This window comes from Emydura macquarii, unplaced genomic scaffold, assembly GCF_026122565.2.
Source record: "Emydura macquarii macquarii isolate MOO-44397 ecotype Brisbane River unplaced genomic scaffold, CSIRO-AGI_Emac_v2 contig_799, whole genome shotgun sequence".
Classification (NCBI taxonomy): Eukaryota; Metazoa; Chordata; order Testudines; family Chelidae; genus Emydura; species Emydura macquarii.
In genome coordinates, this window is record NW_027130936.1 from 1,358,934 (window position 1) to 1,372,108 (window position 13,175).

Below are 13,175 nucleotides of genomic sequence, written 5' to 3' on the forward strand. Positions count from 1 at the left end.
CCTTCAGCTGGTATTAATCAGTGAAGCTCCACTGACTTCAGTACAGCTATACCAATTTACAACATCCAAGGATCGGGTCTTGTACGTCTATTTTGCAATTGCTTAGCAATTCTATAGATGCTATGGGGGCAGAACTGGCCCAGGTTTGGCTTTAGATCCTGAAGTCAACTAGGCCTGTGATCAACCCATGTACACAGCAATAATGATGTCTAGGCATCTTGCTTCTCAAGAAATATGACTCCACTCCCTGGCGACACTAGGCTTTCTATTGCTGCGCTGTTGGATTTTTAATGGCCACAATGAGTTAGGGTCTTGGTTTAGCTTCTCGTCCGAAAGCCAGCAGCATAGCACCAGAGCTGACTGAAAAAGGCAATTTCTGTCCTATGGGAAAAGCTGAGATTTCAAAATCCAGTTTCATCCTGAAACAAAATGAAAAGTTGAAATCTCTGCATTTGTCTTAAAACAAATATTTCAGAATATTGATGTAATATAATATAGGATAGTCGAAACAATCATGTTGAAATGAAATGTTTTGAAAAATTTCATTAACATTTTTGGAGAAATCAATATGATCCTGCGACACCTTTTGGTTTTGTTAAATCAGCGTTTTCTGGAAGTTGAAGCCAGACAAATTCCGACTGGAAATAAGGTGTACATTTTTAACAGTGAGGATAATTAACCATTGGAACAATTTACTAAGGGTCATGGTGGATTCTCCATCACTAGCAACTTTTAAATCAAGATTAAATGTTTTTTCTAAAATATATGATCTAGAAATTATTTTGGGGAAGCTCTCTGGCCTGTGTTATGGAGGAGGTCAGACTGCAAGATCACAGAGGTCCCTTCTGGCCTTGGAATCTATGAATTAATAAATAGAGTAGAACCCTTCAGAGCTCCGAACATCTCAGGAATGGACGTGATAAATCACGAGCTTAACAATGAGTCAAGGAGTTGGTCACAAGACGTGATGATGGTTCCTTCAAAAGTTTACAACTGAACATTGACTTAATACAGTTTTGAAACTTTACCATGCAGAAGAAAACTGCTGCTGTTAACTCTCGTACTTTAAATGAAATAAGCACAGAAACAGTTTCCTTACTTTGTCAAAACTTTCCCCTTTTTTTTTAGTAGTTTGCGTTTAACATAGTACTGTATTCCCATTTTCAGTAATTTCTCTTGCTTCTTTTTTAGTGTTTATCCTTGAAAAAAATGCCAACACAAAAGCTCACTGATTTAAATGTCCATTTGCAGAGCATTAAAAAAAATGCTGCAGCAAAACATACCGGCACTCATCTTTATAATGACAATTTTTTTAAAAAGTATCCAAACTTAACTTTACCACTTAAGTACTACAGGATAAACTATGTAGACTTGAAAAACTCTTTAATGGCACAGTATTCTGCTCGAGGCTGCTAACACGCAGTTTTGCTGCCAAGATGTGTCACTCTCGAAGAATCGTTTTGTTCATCTGTGTGGCTTCCGGCTGCTGTTCAAGCCATTGGAAGACAGATAGCGAAGCACTTTTCTGCTTGCATGTGTGGGGTCTTCTTGGTGTTCTCCCCTGGCTTATGGACTCTTTCCCCCCACTTGGAGTGGTACGTGAGCTGCCATGCTGGGGGTTGGGGAGAATAAGTCTGCTTAACAGAGCTCCAGCTGCTACTGCCAAGGGGATGCCATATGCTGGGCTCCTGTTTCCCCTCTTACCCCCTTCCCCACTGCCTCTTCCCCATCCCCTCCCCGACTCCCATATTCCCCTTCCCCCACCCCATTCCCCTATCCCTTTGTGACATTTCCCCCTGCAATCTGGACTGGTGTGTAGCTGTGTCATCCCAGTCCCTCACTCCTGAGCCCCGACTTACTCTGATTTGCTGTGTGAACCACCCACTCCTGGGCCAGCCCACGCCCAGCCTCCTGTGAAGGCTGGCCCAATGAAGGAGTGCTTTTGGCCGGCCGTTCCTGAGAATGACCCTCAGCAAACATCCCCAGTCCCAGATGCAACCCCAGGAACTGCCGTCTTGCAGGGTTCAGTGCTGCACACTGCACCCTGTGAGCTCATTTACATTTGTCCATCAATGTATTAAAGAAATTGATGTGCACCAGTTCTGTCTCTCCAAGTGAAGCCTTTACACACACTCAATCCACATGCACTCTTTTAAATAAAACAAACAAATAAGTTTATTCACTACAGCAAGATTTTAAGTGATTATAAATCAGATTAATATAAATCAAGGTATTAATAATGAGTCAAGGAGTCGGTCACAATTAACTGAAAGGTAACTCGCCTCCTAAACTAAGCTTAATATTTCCATAGTTTTTCAGTCTGTGATGTTAACTTACCCACAGCTGGCTGCGACGCCTCTTGCAACCAGGACCTCCCCTCTCCTCCCCCCGTCTGCTCCCCTGTGGGCAGTTATCAGTCCTTGATGGTGCTTAGAAGATGGATTCCAAGGGAGAGCCTTGAGACAAAGATGTGTCGCTCTTTTAACAAGTTTCCTGGACCCTCTGGGGTCAGGTGATCGGCCATGTCCGGCAATGGGAGTGATTTCTTCCACTTGAGCCCAAGTGCTCAGAGGTGCTCAGGCCAGTCCATTGTTCCTGTGCCTGCCTCTGCGGGGCGTGGCACCTCAGCTCTGTGTTTGTCTGCGTCTATCCCAGCCATGTGAGACACACCTTTGGGGCCATGGCACAGCAGAGTTTCATATCTGTACATATGTGTGACATCCCAGCAAACCTGCTACCGTTACAGTGATGCTCAGGATGCCATGCGCATTCCAGAAACACCTGCCACGACAGACTTTGCATTCGACAATACGCAGGTGAACATGAATGATACTCCAGTCACACTGTAAGGGTGCGCATGTTGGTACGGCGTGTTACACCCTTTCCTTCCCCATTGCCTCTTCCCCCCTCCCCATCTCCCGTACCCCATTTCACTTACCCCCCCCCCTGTTCTGCCCCACTGCAGGCACTCATAGTTACACAGGAAACAGGATGGTGGCCATTCAGGGTGCCCAGCACACATAGAAGGGGAAGATGACTGGCACTAGGATGCAGCAGGTGGCAGGCAGCTGCAGAGGCAGCGAGCTGGAGCAGCCACCCAACCTCACCAGGCATGAGAAGCGGCTCCATCTCACCCCCTCCTAGGTGTGGCTTGCCGGGAGAGAGGCCAAGCGAGTCAGAAAGTGCGGAGGGTAGGTGCAGCATGGGCATGACAGAGTCCCACCTCCCGGCTTGCAGGCTGAGCAGAGCAAGCCCTGGACAGCTCAGTGCTCGCAGAAATCAGAGGGTGGGGGCAGTGACACCTGACCTTGAATGCTCCCCTGCACCGCGCCCCGCCCCCCCGACTATGCCAATGCGGTCAGTTCGTAACGCTGGTGTTCAGATCTCTGAGGTTCTCCTGTAACGAGGAATCTGCCATTCAACAGAAGAGAAAATACCGGGTTTTTTTTCAGACTAACCAAAACCGAGCTCCTGGAGCCACCTTTGCCAAGCTCACTTTCATTGATTACAATGATGCCATTTAAAAATGACCCTCAGCTGGGGTAAATTGCCAGAGCTCCGTTCAGTTGCAGGAGTCTGTGAAGCTAAGACAATTAACACCAGCCCCCAAATCTGCCCCCAAAACCTGGAAAAAGTGAGTTTGAAATTGACAGGACACATCTCTCTCTGTCACTTAAGCATGTTGTAACCAAGTAACATGATTTTTCTTTAACAAATAAGGGCTCTGGGCTGATCACGTGTGTATCTTCATCTCAAAGTTGAATTAAACAGCCGCCGTCTGTAGCTCCTTTCCAGTGGTAAATGTTGGCAGACTGCTAACTGCAGGAAGGACTGGACGGAGACAGGGTCAATCGGCCAAAGGATTCGAGATCCAGTAGAGAAAGGCCTTTTAGAGGAACGATAGCATTTTTTCAGCACATATTTGCCTGTCCTGGTAACTGTGCATAATATTGTCAGACCTGTCCAGGGAATTTAGAAACAGAATGAAATCCTGGCCTGAATGAAATCGATGAAAACACTCCCATTGGCTTAAACAAGGCCAGGGATTCTCACCCTGATTTTAAAGGAAGATACCTTTTCAAGTCCTCTGTACTGCTTTGAAAGTCTCAACCTCTACCTGCCTATCTGTAGTGCTGATGTCTATATTCATCCATCTGTGTGGAAAGAGAACGAGCCTAAGTAGCAAAGTAAATATTGCCAGAAGAAATGAAGCGCCACTGAATGAATGGGCAGAATCCCAGGCGCTCTCATTATTTTCTGCCAGCTTCCTGCCTGCGATAATCCCAGCGCTGCCCGACTAGACAGATCCCCTTATCACAGGAGAAATTACATAAGAGTTATAGAATTGCTGCTGAAGGGAAACAGATTTGGCTGGGCTCGCTTTGTTAGATAGCTAATGAGTGGGATACAGGAGGGCAAAGCCAAACGGAGAGAGAGAATGGGGGGAAATGAATATCTTTGTTAAAGAGAATTTGTCAGTTTCCGCCTGCTACTCCCAGAGGAGTGTTCTGGGGAGAGCTAATTGAATTAAGAACATGTGCACTTCTGCTAGCAAAGGCTCTTTATCTCCGTCGAGTGAAGATGGCAGGCAAAGAGATGGGATTCATGGTAATTTCGGCATGGCTGACAGCAGCTGTATGCTGGCTGCTTGTAATTGCAGAGAACATGATAAACTGTTGCATTTTGCATGATCCTGTCCCCTGGGGAGGGCAGGTTGGGGGAATCAGGGGAGGAGGGGCATTTCCACTTGGCAGTATGGTGCCTTGCTTTCTTTGATGCCAGAGGAGCCTTTCCAAGGTCAAGGCCCCCAGCTTAATGAAATGCGCCGGCACAGAAGACAGCATCTGATGGCGTTAATGAGGCAGCAATTGGGAAGGTCGTGGGGGCACCTTCAGAGCACTTGGAAAGTTTCTTGTTCTGCACATAGTCCCCCCAGTGGCAGTGGCTTCGGGGACTAGAGGAAGAAAAGGCACTCGGGCCAAAGGCTGTGGATGTGCCTGGCTTTGTGCCTTCAGAGACGGCTCCTCATTACAGCTCTAACAAGACAGTGTCATCCACAATCACGGAGCAAGACATAGCAAGGGCCATTTCGCCGCTTCCCATCACAGCCACCAATTTGGCAAATTATAGGTGCCTGATTACCTGGGCTGTGCTAAATGAAGAGACCATCTGCAAGGCGCACACCAATAAAGAGAGAGGGGAGAGACTTGACATTATTGGAATGAAGAATTCTCCGGCTCCATTGAGTTTGCACTGGCTGAATCCTCGCCAATGAATGATCTCATTCTCTTCCCCTCTATTTAAGGGCCTTCTGCCTTTCCTAATTGCTTGGGCTACGGGTGAATTTCCCTAATATTAGCTGGGTAACTGAGCCCTAAACCTGGGCCTTTATCAGCACAGGAACAACTCCAAGGACAATGGAAATGGGTCTAGGTATCTCACTCTCCTGAGCACAGGACCCTTCAGATGCAAACAGGGATTTGAGCCAATGATAACACATTAGTTAAGAGTCAGGGCTACAGATTCCTAAGGGGAGGTGGGAAGGGGAGCTGCCACAGTATTAGAAGCCTAGCGTGACTCCCATGGCCCTTGGGAACCAGGGTGACTGATTAGTAAGAGGATGCCACAGACTTGATGATTATTCCAGTGCAGAGGTTGTGGTCCTTGGGGACTAGCATTAATGTAACAGCCACTGGCATTCAGCAGTACAGCAATCTGCTAGCTTGGATCGCCATTGGAGAAACGGTTGTCTTCAGAGACCGGGGTTACGAGGTAAGATGCGGGCTGTGTGGAGTGTAGTCTTTGGGAATTAGTGTCACTGGGTAAGCTAGGTTCAGAGACACACTGGCCCAGAACCACAAAGTATTTAGGCACCTAAATCCCTTTGTGGATCTGGGCCCCAGTGTCTGGTTGAGACGACCCCAGAGCCTGCTCCGTCCCCAAAGAACCCAGTTACTGTCATGGAGAACAGTGGCACCTCGATTTGCTTTGTCAAGGAAACCACAAGCAGAGAAGTGCAGAGAGCTCCTAGCTCCGTTCCCAGGAACCTCAGAAATGTGTGACACCAGGGAGAAAGTCCAGGAGATGGTGATTTTCATCAGGGATGAATTCACCCCTTGCTTTCAAATCCAGATTCAGTTTCTGCTTATGTCCATGGGACGCGGCAGATCAGCACTGCAGTGTGTTGGCAGAGCGGGGTGAAGGTTCAGTCCTGAATAGCAGAATCAAGTTGTGATGGGAGTTGGCAGAGCCATGGGGCTCCAGGACAGGGAGCGCAGAGGTACGGCAGCTCAGAAACGGTGCGGCCCAGCACTGGAACACCAGATCAGGAATGAGGAGCTTTGGCAAACCGGAGCAGAAGCCTACCACTGCCACTGCATGTCCCGGCTAAGCTGTGTTGTCAGAGGGGTGTGCCTGTCCCTGGCACCCCAGCCACTGCCATGGGCCCAGGACTTCTGTTCTCCCCGTGTTACAGAAACGGTGGAATAAATGAAACCAGGAAGAAGCTGAGACATGGGAGACCCATCACTGCTGAGAGTCGTGCAAGGCAGGTGCTGGTGCCAATGAGCAGAGGTGGTAATTCATCAGGCAGATTCTGCACAGCATAAAGCCACCAGCCCTTCCTCCGCCATCCTAATCGTGACGCCTCTTCCCAAGCGGGAACAAGGGCTCCATGGACTTCATTGTTTATTTCATTAGATCCAGCTCCCCCCGCTAACCAGATTAGCTGGCAGTCTATAAAACCCAGGCTGGGGGGAGAGAGGAGGCAGAGCTGAGTGGATGGAAATAAAGGCAGGGGAAATCGCATTACAGCCCTGAATTAGCATCTGGCTCAGGCCCTAGCTCTGCTTGTCAAGCAGGCGGCAGGCCCTGCAGAGGCCAGGTGAACCACACCGATCCCTCGCAAAGCCCGCTGTGCTGGGACTGCCCCAGGGGTTGAGTGGCAGTGGGCATTTGCCACCATGGCATGCCCATGCGGGCTTTGGAAACACTTGGCAAAGCCGCGATCTTGTGGCCTAAAGCAAAGCTCGCTGAAGACGGTGGAAAGGCTCTTCTTGACGTCAGCGGCTCTGGATCAGGCCCAGAGAGAGGGACAGGATCAATTGAATAACACTGTGGTTTTCTGGGACACCCTTCCTCAAAGGGTTTCAAAGCCCTTTCCAGATTTCAATTAAGCCTCACGCCTGCCTCGTTGTTATTCTCCCCCACTGGAGGGATGGCAAAGTGAGGAGGCCTGAAGAAGTGAGCTGGCTTGTCTGGAGGCAGACAGCGAATGAGAGGCAGAGCCCAGAGTTTTGGCTCCCGTCCCATCTTGTCCTCACTCGAACCCACCTCTCTGTACAATTCTGGAGAAAATCAAGGCACAAAACAATGCAGGAAACTTGGCTCATCTGCCTCACCAGTGATGAGCCTAATCTCAACCGCTAACAAACTCAAGCCCCCTCAGAACTGCCTTCCGGAGCGCCAGGATTCCTGTCCTTCCCTGCACTGACCAGGGAGATCCTGTGTACACTGAACAAAGGAAACCAGATTTTGCCCTTTTACTGTCCTCAAAGGCCTCCTGTCGCAGAGGCAGGGAGGCTGATCCAGTGGTTCGTGTGCTCGCCTAGGCCTCCAGAAACCCACCTGCTGGGCCCCATGCTTCCTGTGTGGTCTTAGGAAAGTTCTTTTCTCTGTGCTTCAGTTCCCCATTTGTAAAATGTGGGGGGATTAGTGCCTGCCTCCTAGGGCGCTATAGGGTAAATACGGTAAAGAGTGTGAGCTGCTTGGCTATTGCAGCAATGGGGTGTGTAAGTACCCACGGCAGAGCCCTCCATGGGCTGGGTTTGGGCGTGGGCTAGATTCCAATCACCCGGTCCAGAGGATGTCTTTCCATTGGCATATACAGAGTACTTCGCTGAACCTCCTTTCCTGCAGATCCATCCTTGTGATGTTAAGTACGTAGCCCAATCCTCCTCCTCCATTCCCGCCTTGTGAGATTGATCAGTCAGTGCCAGTCGGAGGGGCTGCTTTCTGCCCAGGCTTCTCGCCTATGCAGCCAGCAGCCGAGGTTCCGCCATGGCAAGCCTGGGGAGGCGAAGGCAGCTTGAAGAGAAGTCAGCTCCTTTCCCAGCACTGGGCTGACGGGATGGAAGAGAGCCAGGACCGGACTGTAGGCCAAGGACCCGCCTGAACAGGCCCAGAGAAAGCAGGTGCCATAGGCACGTAGCACCTCACGTCAGTGAATTAAGCCTCAAAAATCCGCAGGCCCTGCATGCCGCTGTGCTGTGACAGGGAGGGGTTATCGTCCGCACTCCCCATGGGAAACGAGGGCCCAGAGAGGTTCAGTGCAAGGCTCTAGCAGAGCCACATCTCCTGACTCCCATGTCCTGTGCTCCCGCTAGCTTCCATCCGGCCACAGCTCCCGCAGGAGTCAGTCAGAGCAGCACCTCTGAAAACCTCGGAGGCCTGTGGTGTCCAAGACAGAACAGAACAGACTGGGCAGGGTCTGGTTTTTCAGAAGCCCTGCATGATTCTCTGCCAGTGTTGTGTGCACGGTTATCCCAGCTGGGCACACATCATGGGTAGAGCACATGTCAATTAAGGGCAGAATTACTCTCACATTTGTGTAGGCAGCTGGGGCATCTGTGCTACTGAAAATCAGGCACTCGGGGTCTTGCCTCCTAAGAAGCAAACACAGGAGAGAATATGGGTTATTCAGAACCCAGCCCCTGCTCTGTTCAGCTCTGATCCATTGCCTACATCAAAGTTCTCGTCATCTAAGTTGTATTGTTGTTTTTTCCAGAGACCGGATGTGTTTCTCACCCCATCCAACACTGACACCCTTCCCACCCTGGATCCCAAACTCCTGGGGACGCTTGGGACGATCAGAGAGCCATGGGTGCAGTCTTCCTCGCCTGTCCCACAGGCATCCGTCAAAGAGGATAAATCCAAGTCGGTAGCTCAGCCCCCAGATGAGGTAAGTATTTCTCCTCTCTCCCTGACTCAGCTTGCCCACATAGGACTTTGGCACATTGCAGGGGAATCCAGCCCCCCTAAGCTGGGTGCACTGCTGTGTTATTAGCCAATGAGATTTGATCACCCCTGTGCTGGATTTGGATTTGGGGGGGCATGGGTCTCTGAACCACTATGGAGATGATACAACTGTTACCGTTCTTTCCCTGAGACCCATGGGGAAAACATTGGCCATTCATTCATTTTTCTTTCTAGATTGTAAATGACTTTCAAGTCGGTGAAAAGAGCCAGATAACAGTATTTTTCACATACGTAATAACCCGAATGCTCCCCTAGATCTCAAAGCAGTTTCGAAAGAAGGGCAAACATCATTCTCCCTAATCTACAGGTGGGGAAACTGGGGCCTGGACAGAGCCTCCGGACTTCCAGTTCCATGCGCTGTGTCCACTGGGCCATGCCGCTTCCTCTTCTATAGAGTCTTGAGCCGAAAGCCGATTGCAACACAAGTGATTCTGTGCACACAGCTTTGTTCTCTGTGTTCTTCCCCTGTGGGCTGTACTTGTCAGCGCAGGTAGCTACTGGCAGAGGCAGGACACAGGGCTAGATGGACCATGGCCTGGCAATTTGTACAGTTCCTTCATTTTTGCAGGGACTCGGGTTTCCTTTCCTTTAGCTTTGACTCATGTGGGCTCGTGGTATGCGTGGGTGGTTATTCCTAGATCCAGCCCGAGAAGCTTAGGGTGACTAGCCAGGGAAATGGGTGCAGCTGCCCAGCACCAGGGTAAGTGTTCCCCAGCTGGATCTGATCAAGCAGGGCTGGGGTGACACACGCCTAGGAGAGGAGAAGGCTCTCTGGTAGTACCGAGGGGAGCTGGCCCAAAGTAGAGGGGGATGGGCAGGAACCCAGGAGGGGGTGGGGAAAAGAACTGCAAGACGTTTTTCGTCCTGGATTGGGAACACAATGTCCAGGCAGGTGAGTGGGTGCGACTGGGAGGAGATGTGAGGTGAGAAGACCCTTTATCCTCTTCTGTGGAGAAGACCCAGGTCCAGGAGTAGCTGCAGCAGGGGCCCCTATGGAAAGGGGCAAGGACCTGAGGCCTCTTTGGTCACTGGCCTGGCACATGGATGGAGAGAAGCCAGAGGGGAGTGTGAGTCTCAGCCCTGGGCTGGGAGCAGGTGGCAGGAGAGGTTGTTTGGTGCCACTCTGGGCAGAGCCTGAGAAGAGGTCTCGGGGTTCACTAGGAAGTCCCGGGATGTTCTGGGAGGGGAAGAACCCCAGAGGGATGTAGCTGGAGGGTCAGGCACTCAGTGAGCTGGGCTGGATGGCGATGCTTTGGGCAGGGCGCTCCTGGCTTGACGGTACGCGGGGCGTCGCCGGCTGACTGCACTGGGGCGTGCTGTGCGATCCCTTGCAATGCCTGGCCTAGGCTGCTGTGCTGTTATACCGATGGGGCGCCGGGACCCAGCTGTCTCCAGCCGCACGGCTCAGGAAGGAGAGGAGGTGAGATTAGAAAGGGGAGGAGCCCTGGGGGCATAGCTGTGCAGCAGCACGGAGGGGAATCTGGCCTGTCTGGAGCCCGGGAGCCGCCCGCTCTGCACCACGCCCAGGAGCAGCCACTGAAGGCTGGCCCTATGCTTAGGGCACTAGGTCAGGAGTAAGGAGCCCTTGGCTCTGCTCTGCTAGAGACATCCTGGGTGACCTTGGGCAAGTCACGCAGCCTCTCTGTGTCTCAGCTCGCCACGTGTGCCCGGCCTGCCTCGCTGCGCTGTGCGAGGATAAACGCTGTGAAGACGGTGCAGTGCTCAGGGGCTGTGTGAGAGGGGGCGAGGCCATCTCAGTATCGAAGCGAGATTGCTGAGCCTCATGTCCCCAGACTGAGGGGGAAGGACCTCCCTGGGCTCTGTGCCTTGAGGCCCCGGATGGATTGACCGGGGAGGAATCCCTCTGTGCCTTGTGCCGCAGCAAACCCTGGAGACTTAGAGCTTCTTGTGCAATTCCCAGACTTGCTCTCGCACTCCCTGTATCTCAGGAGACAGGAGCACTGCGTAAGCCATGGGCTTCTTCCATGGAGGGGAAGGAGCTTGCCCTTGGGCTTCCCACTTGGCCTATTGGCTTTACATCAGCACTCAAGAGGCTCCTGTCCAGCCCTCCCTCTGACAGGTTGGCATCTGCAACCCAAAGGGCAGGGGGAGAAAGAGGCAAAACCTCAGTGGGTGTCGTCAGCATCCCACCTGGGGCACATGCGGCCAGAAGTGCCGGCTTTGGGAGTGTTCGTTGTGTGTACTGTTTTAATACCTCGACACCAGGGACCATATTGGGCGAGGTCTTGTACAAACATACGGATGATACGGTCCCTGCCCCAAAGAGCTTCCAAACCCAGGGTAAGTTGATGGACGATGGATGGATATAATAAACAGACAGGAGGGAGCAAAAGATGAGGAGTAAAACTGAGGTCCTGTGCTCTTGTGGTCATCAGAAATCTGGCATGTTGCAGAAGAGATGGGGTGCTAGCCCTCATGTCCTGGCCCCGTTCCAGCTCAGGAATCAGATCCCAACTCAGCTATTTCAGTTGAATGCTCTCTTCTTCTTTACTTCTCTTCCTAAATTGTTGTGTGGTGTAGCTGACTCTGTTAAACAGCTGCTGTGTTCCTCCCAAGAGGTGGTTGCATTTCAGTGGCAGGGGAATGCGTGGACACTCTGTAAAGCACTCCCAGGCCCTCCAAGTGCTAGGGAGCGCTGAGGCAGTGGCTAGGGCTGTTCCATTCTCTGGCCCTTGGAGCAGCCGTGGCGGAAGCATTGACTGGCACTGTGCAAGGGTAGAAGTGGCATATCTACATGCAGGAGAGGCTGTGTGCACAGTGAGGCTTGGATTTCACATGGGGATGGAGAAGCGGTGCTTTTCATTGGCCGCCAAAGCCGTAGCTGAAAGCCAGGGTGGGAAACCCAGAGACTATGAAATAATCATGGCTCGCTATGACTTATTCATGGCCTTTACTTCCTCTCTAGCTGGGCATCTCCGCCCTGGGAGCTTCTGGGCACAGGCTTTCTGTTCCTGATGACTTGGGGACGCTGTGGTTGAATAATTCCAGTTCATGCGCATCCCCAGCCTCGCTGCCCTCTGCCCAGCTTCTGTCATAACCCTCTACTGGGGCAGTAACCAGCCCCCCACCTCAGTGGTCTGATCACGGGGCAGGGGTAGTGATGGATGGGCGATAGATATATTGCCATGAAAGCCAGGATCCCAGAGGGGACATTGACTCTTTAAAGAGCCCAGTTTTGCTCCCTCTAATCCCAACAAAAGCCTTTCCCAAGTCATGCCCCTTGTGTGCTCCCCATTACACCCATCACCACCTCCCCCATTTCATTAGGAGCATTTCTTCCCTCCTTTCCCCATCTCTACCCCTCTGCTGGAAAGCACTGCTGGTCCAGGAGCCCGCTAGAGCTCAACAAATAGGGTTAGAGGAAGAAAATGGTCTAACTAAGCCATTTGTGGCTTGGCTTTAAATATTCATCAGCCCATCAATAATCCATGGAGCTAAATTCTGTTTAAATGTTGCAGTGTCTGTTGTGCCCATCAGGTGCTGAAGTTGGCTAACCAGGCCTTTCCTGCAGGGAAGGGAACGGGGAGCTCAGCTCTTTGTTCACAACTTGCTGTCAGTTTTCTTTTCCCAAGAAAAGCAGAGCTCGTTTGAGCTGCTCAGACTGGGATCTCAGCTGCAAGGTGTGCTGCTGAAATGCTTTTCTTAGTAAGACTGGTGGGTACTGCCAGACTGGCTCCGACCCCCAGGTCCATCTACTGCAATGCCCCATCTCCACCAGAGATGCCCAGGAATGTGTAAGAGCCGCCGAGTGGGATAATCTCCCCCTGAGCGCTGACAGAGATCGGCTGGAACCCTGAAACACAAGGCGTCGCATCTCTTCAGAAGCTTGGTAACTGCAGCGATTCTAAAGCGGGGTGCACTTGTTATCCCGATACATGGTCACTCCCTTTCGGAGTCTTGCTACGTTCTGGGCCTCGTGCTCTCATTGCTTAGTGGGCCAGGGCTGAGTCCGTGTCTGTTCCCCACTGACAGCATGACAGCCCCCAGCCCTCTGAAGTCAGAGGCTCCATCGAGTGTTGTGCAGCCAGCTGCCCTTCCAGCATTGTGCTGGGGCTGTCCACACACACAGCAAGAGACAGGCTCCTCCCAAGAGTGGCATTCTAACTAGACGGCGGGTA

At 51.4% G+C, this 13,175-nt stretch overlaps 1 protein-coding gene across 1 annotated transcript in view; it reads left to right on the forward strand.

Annotated features, from left to right (window-relative positions):
• CCDC33 (coiled-coil domain containing 33) overlaps positions 1-13,175 on the forward strand; it is a 206,856-nt gene that overhangs the window by 128,466 nt on the left and 65,215 nt on the right. The window contains exon 12 of the mRNA XM_067543215.1: positions 8,786-8,959. Coding sequence (XP_067399316.1) covers positions 8,786-8,959 — 174 coding nt within the window. The remainder of the gene's footprint in view (positions 1-8,785; positions 8,960-13,175) is intronic.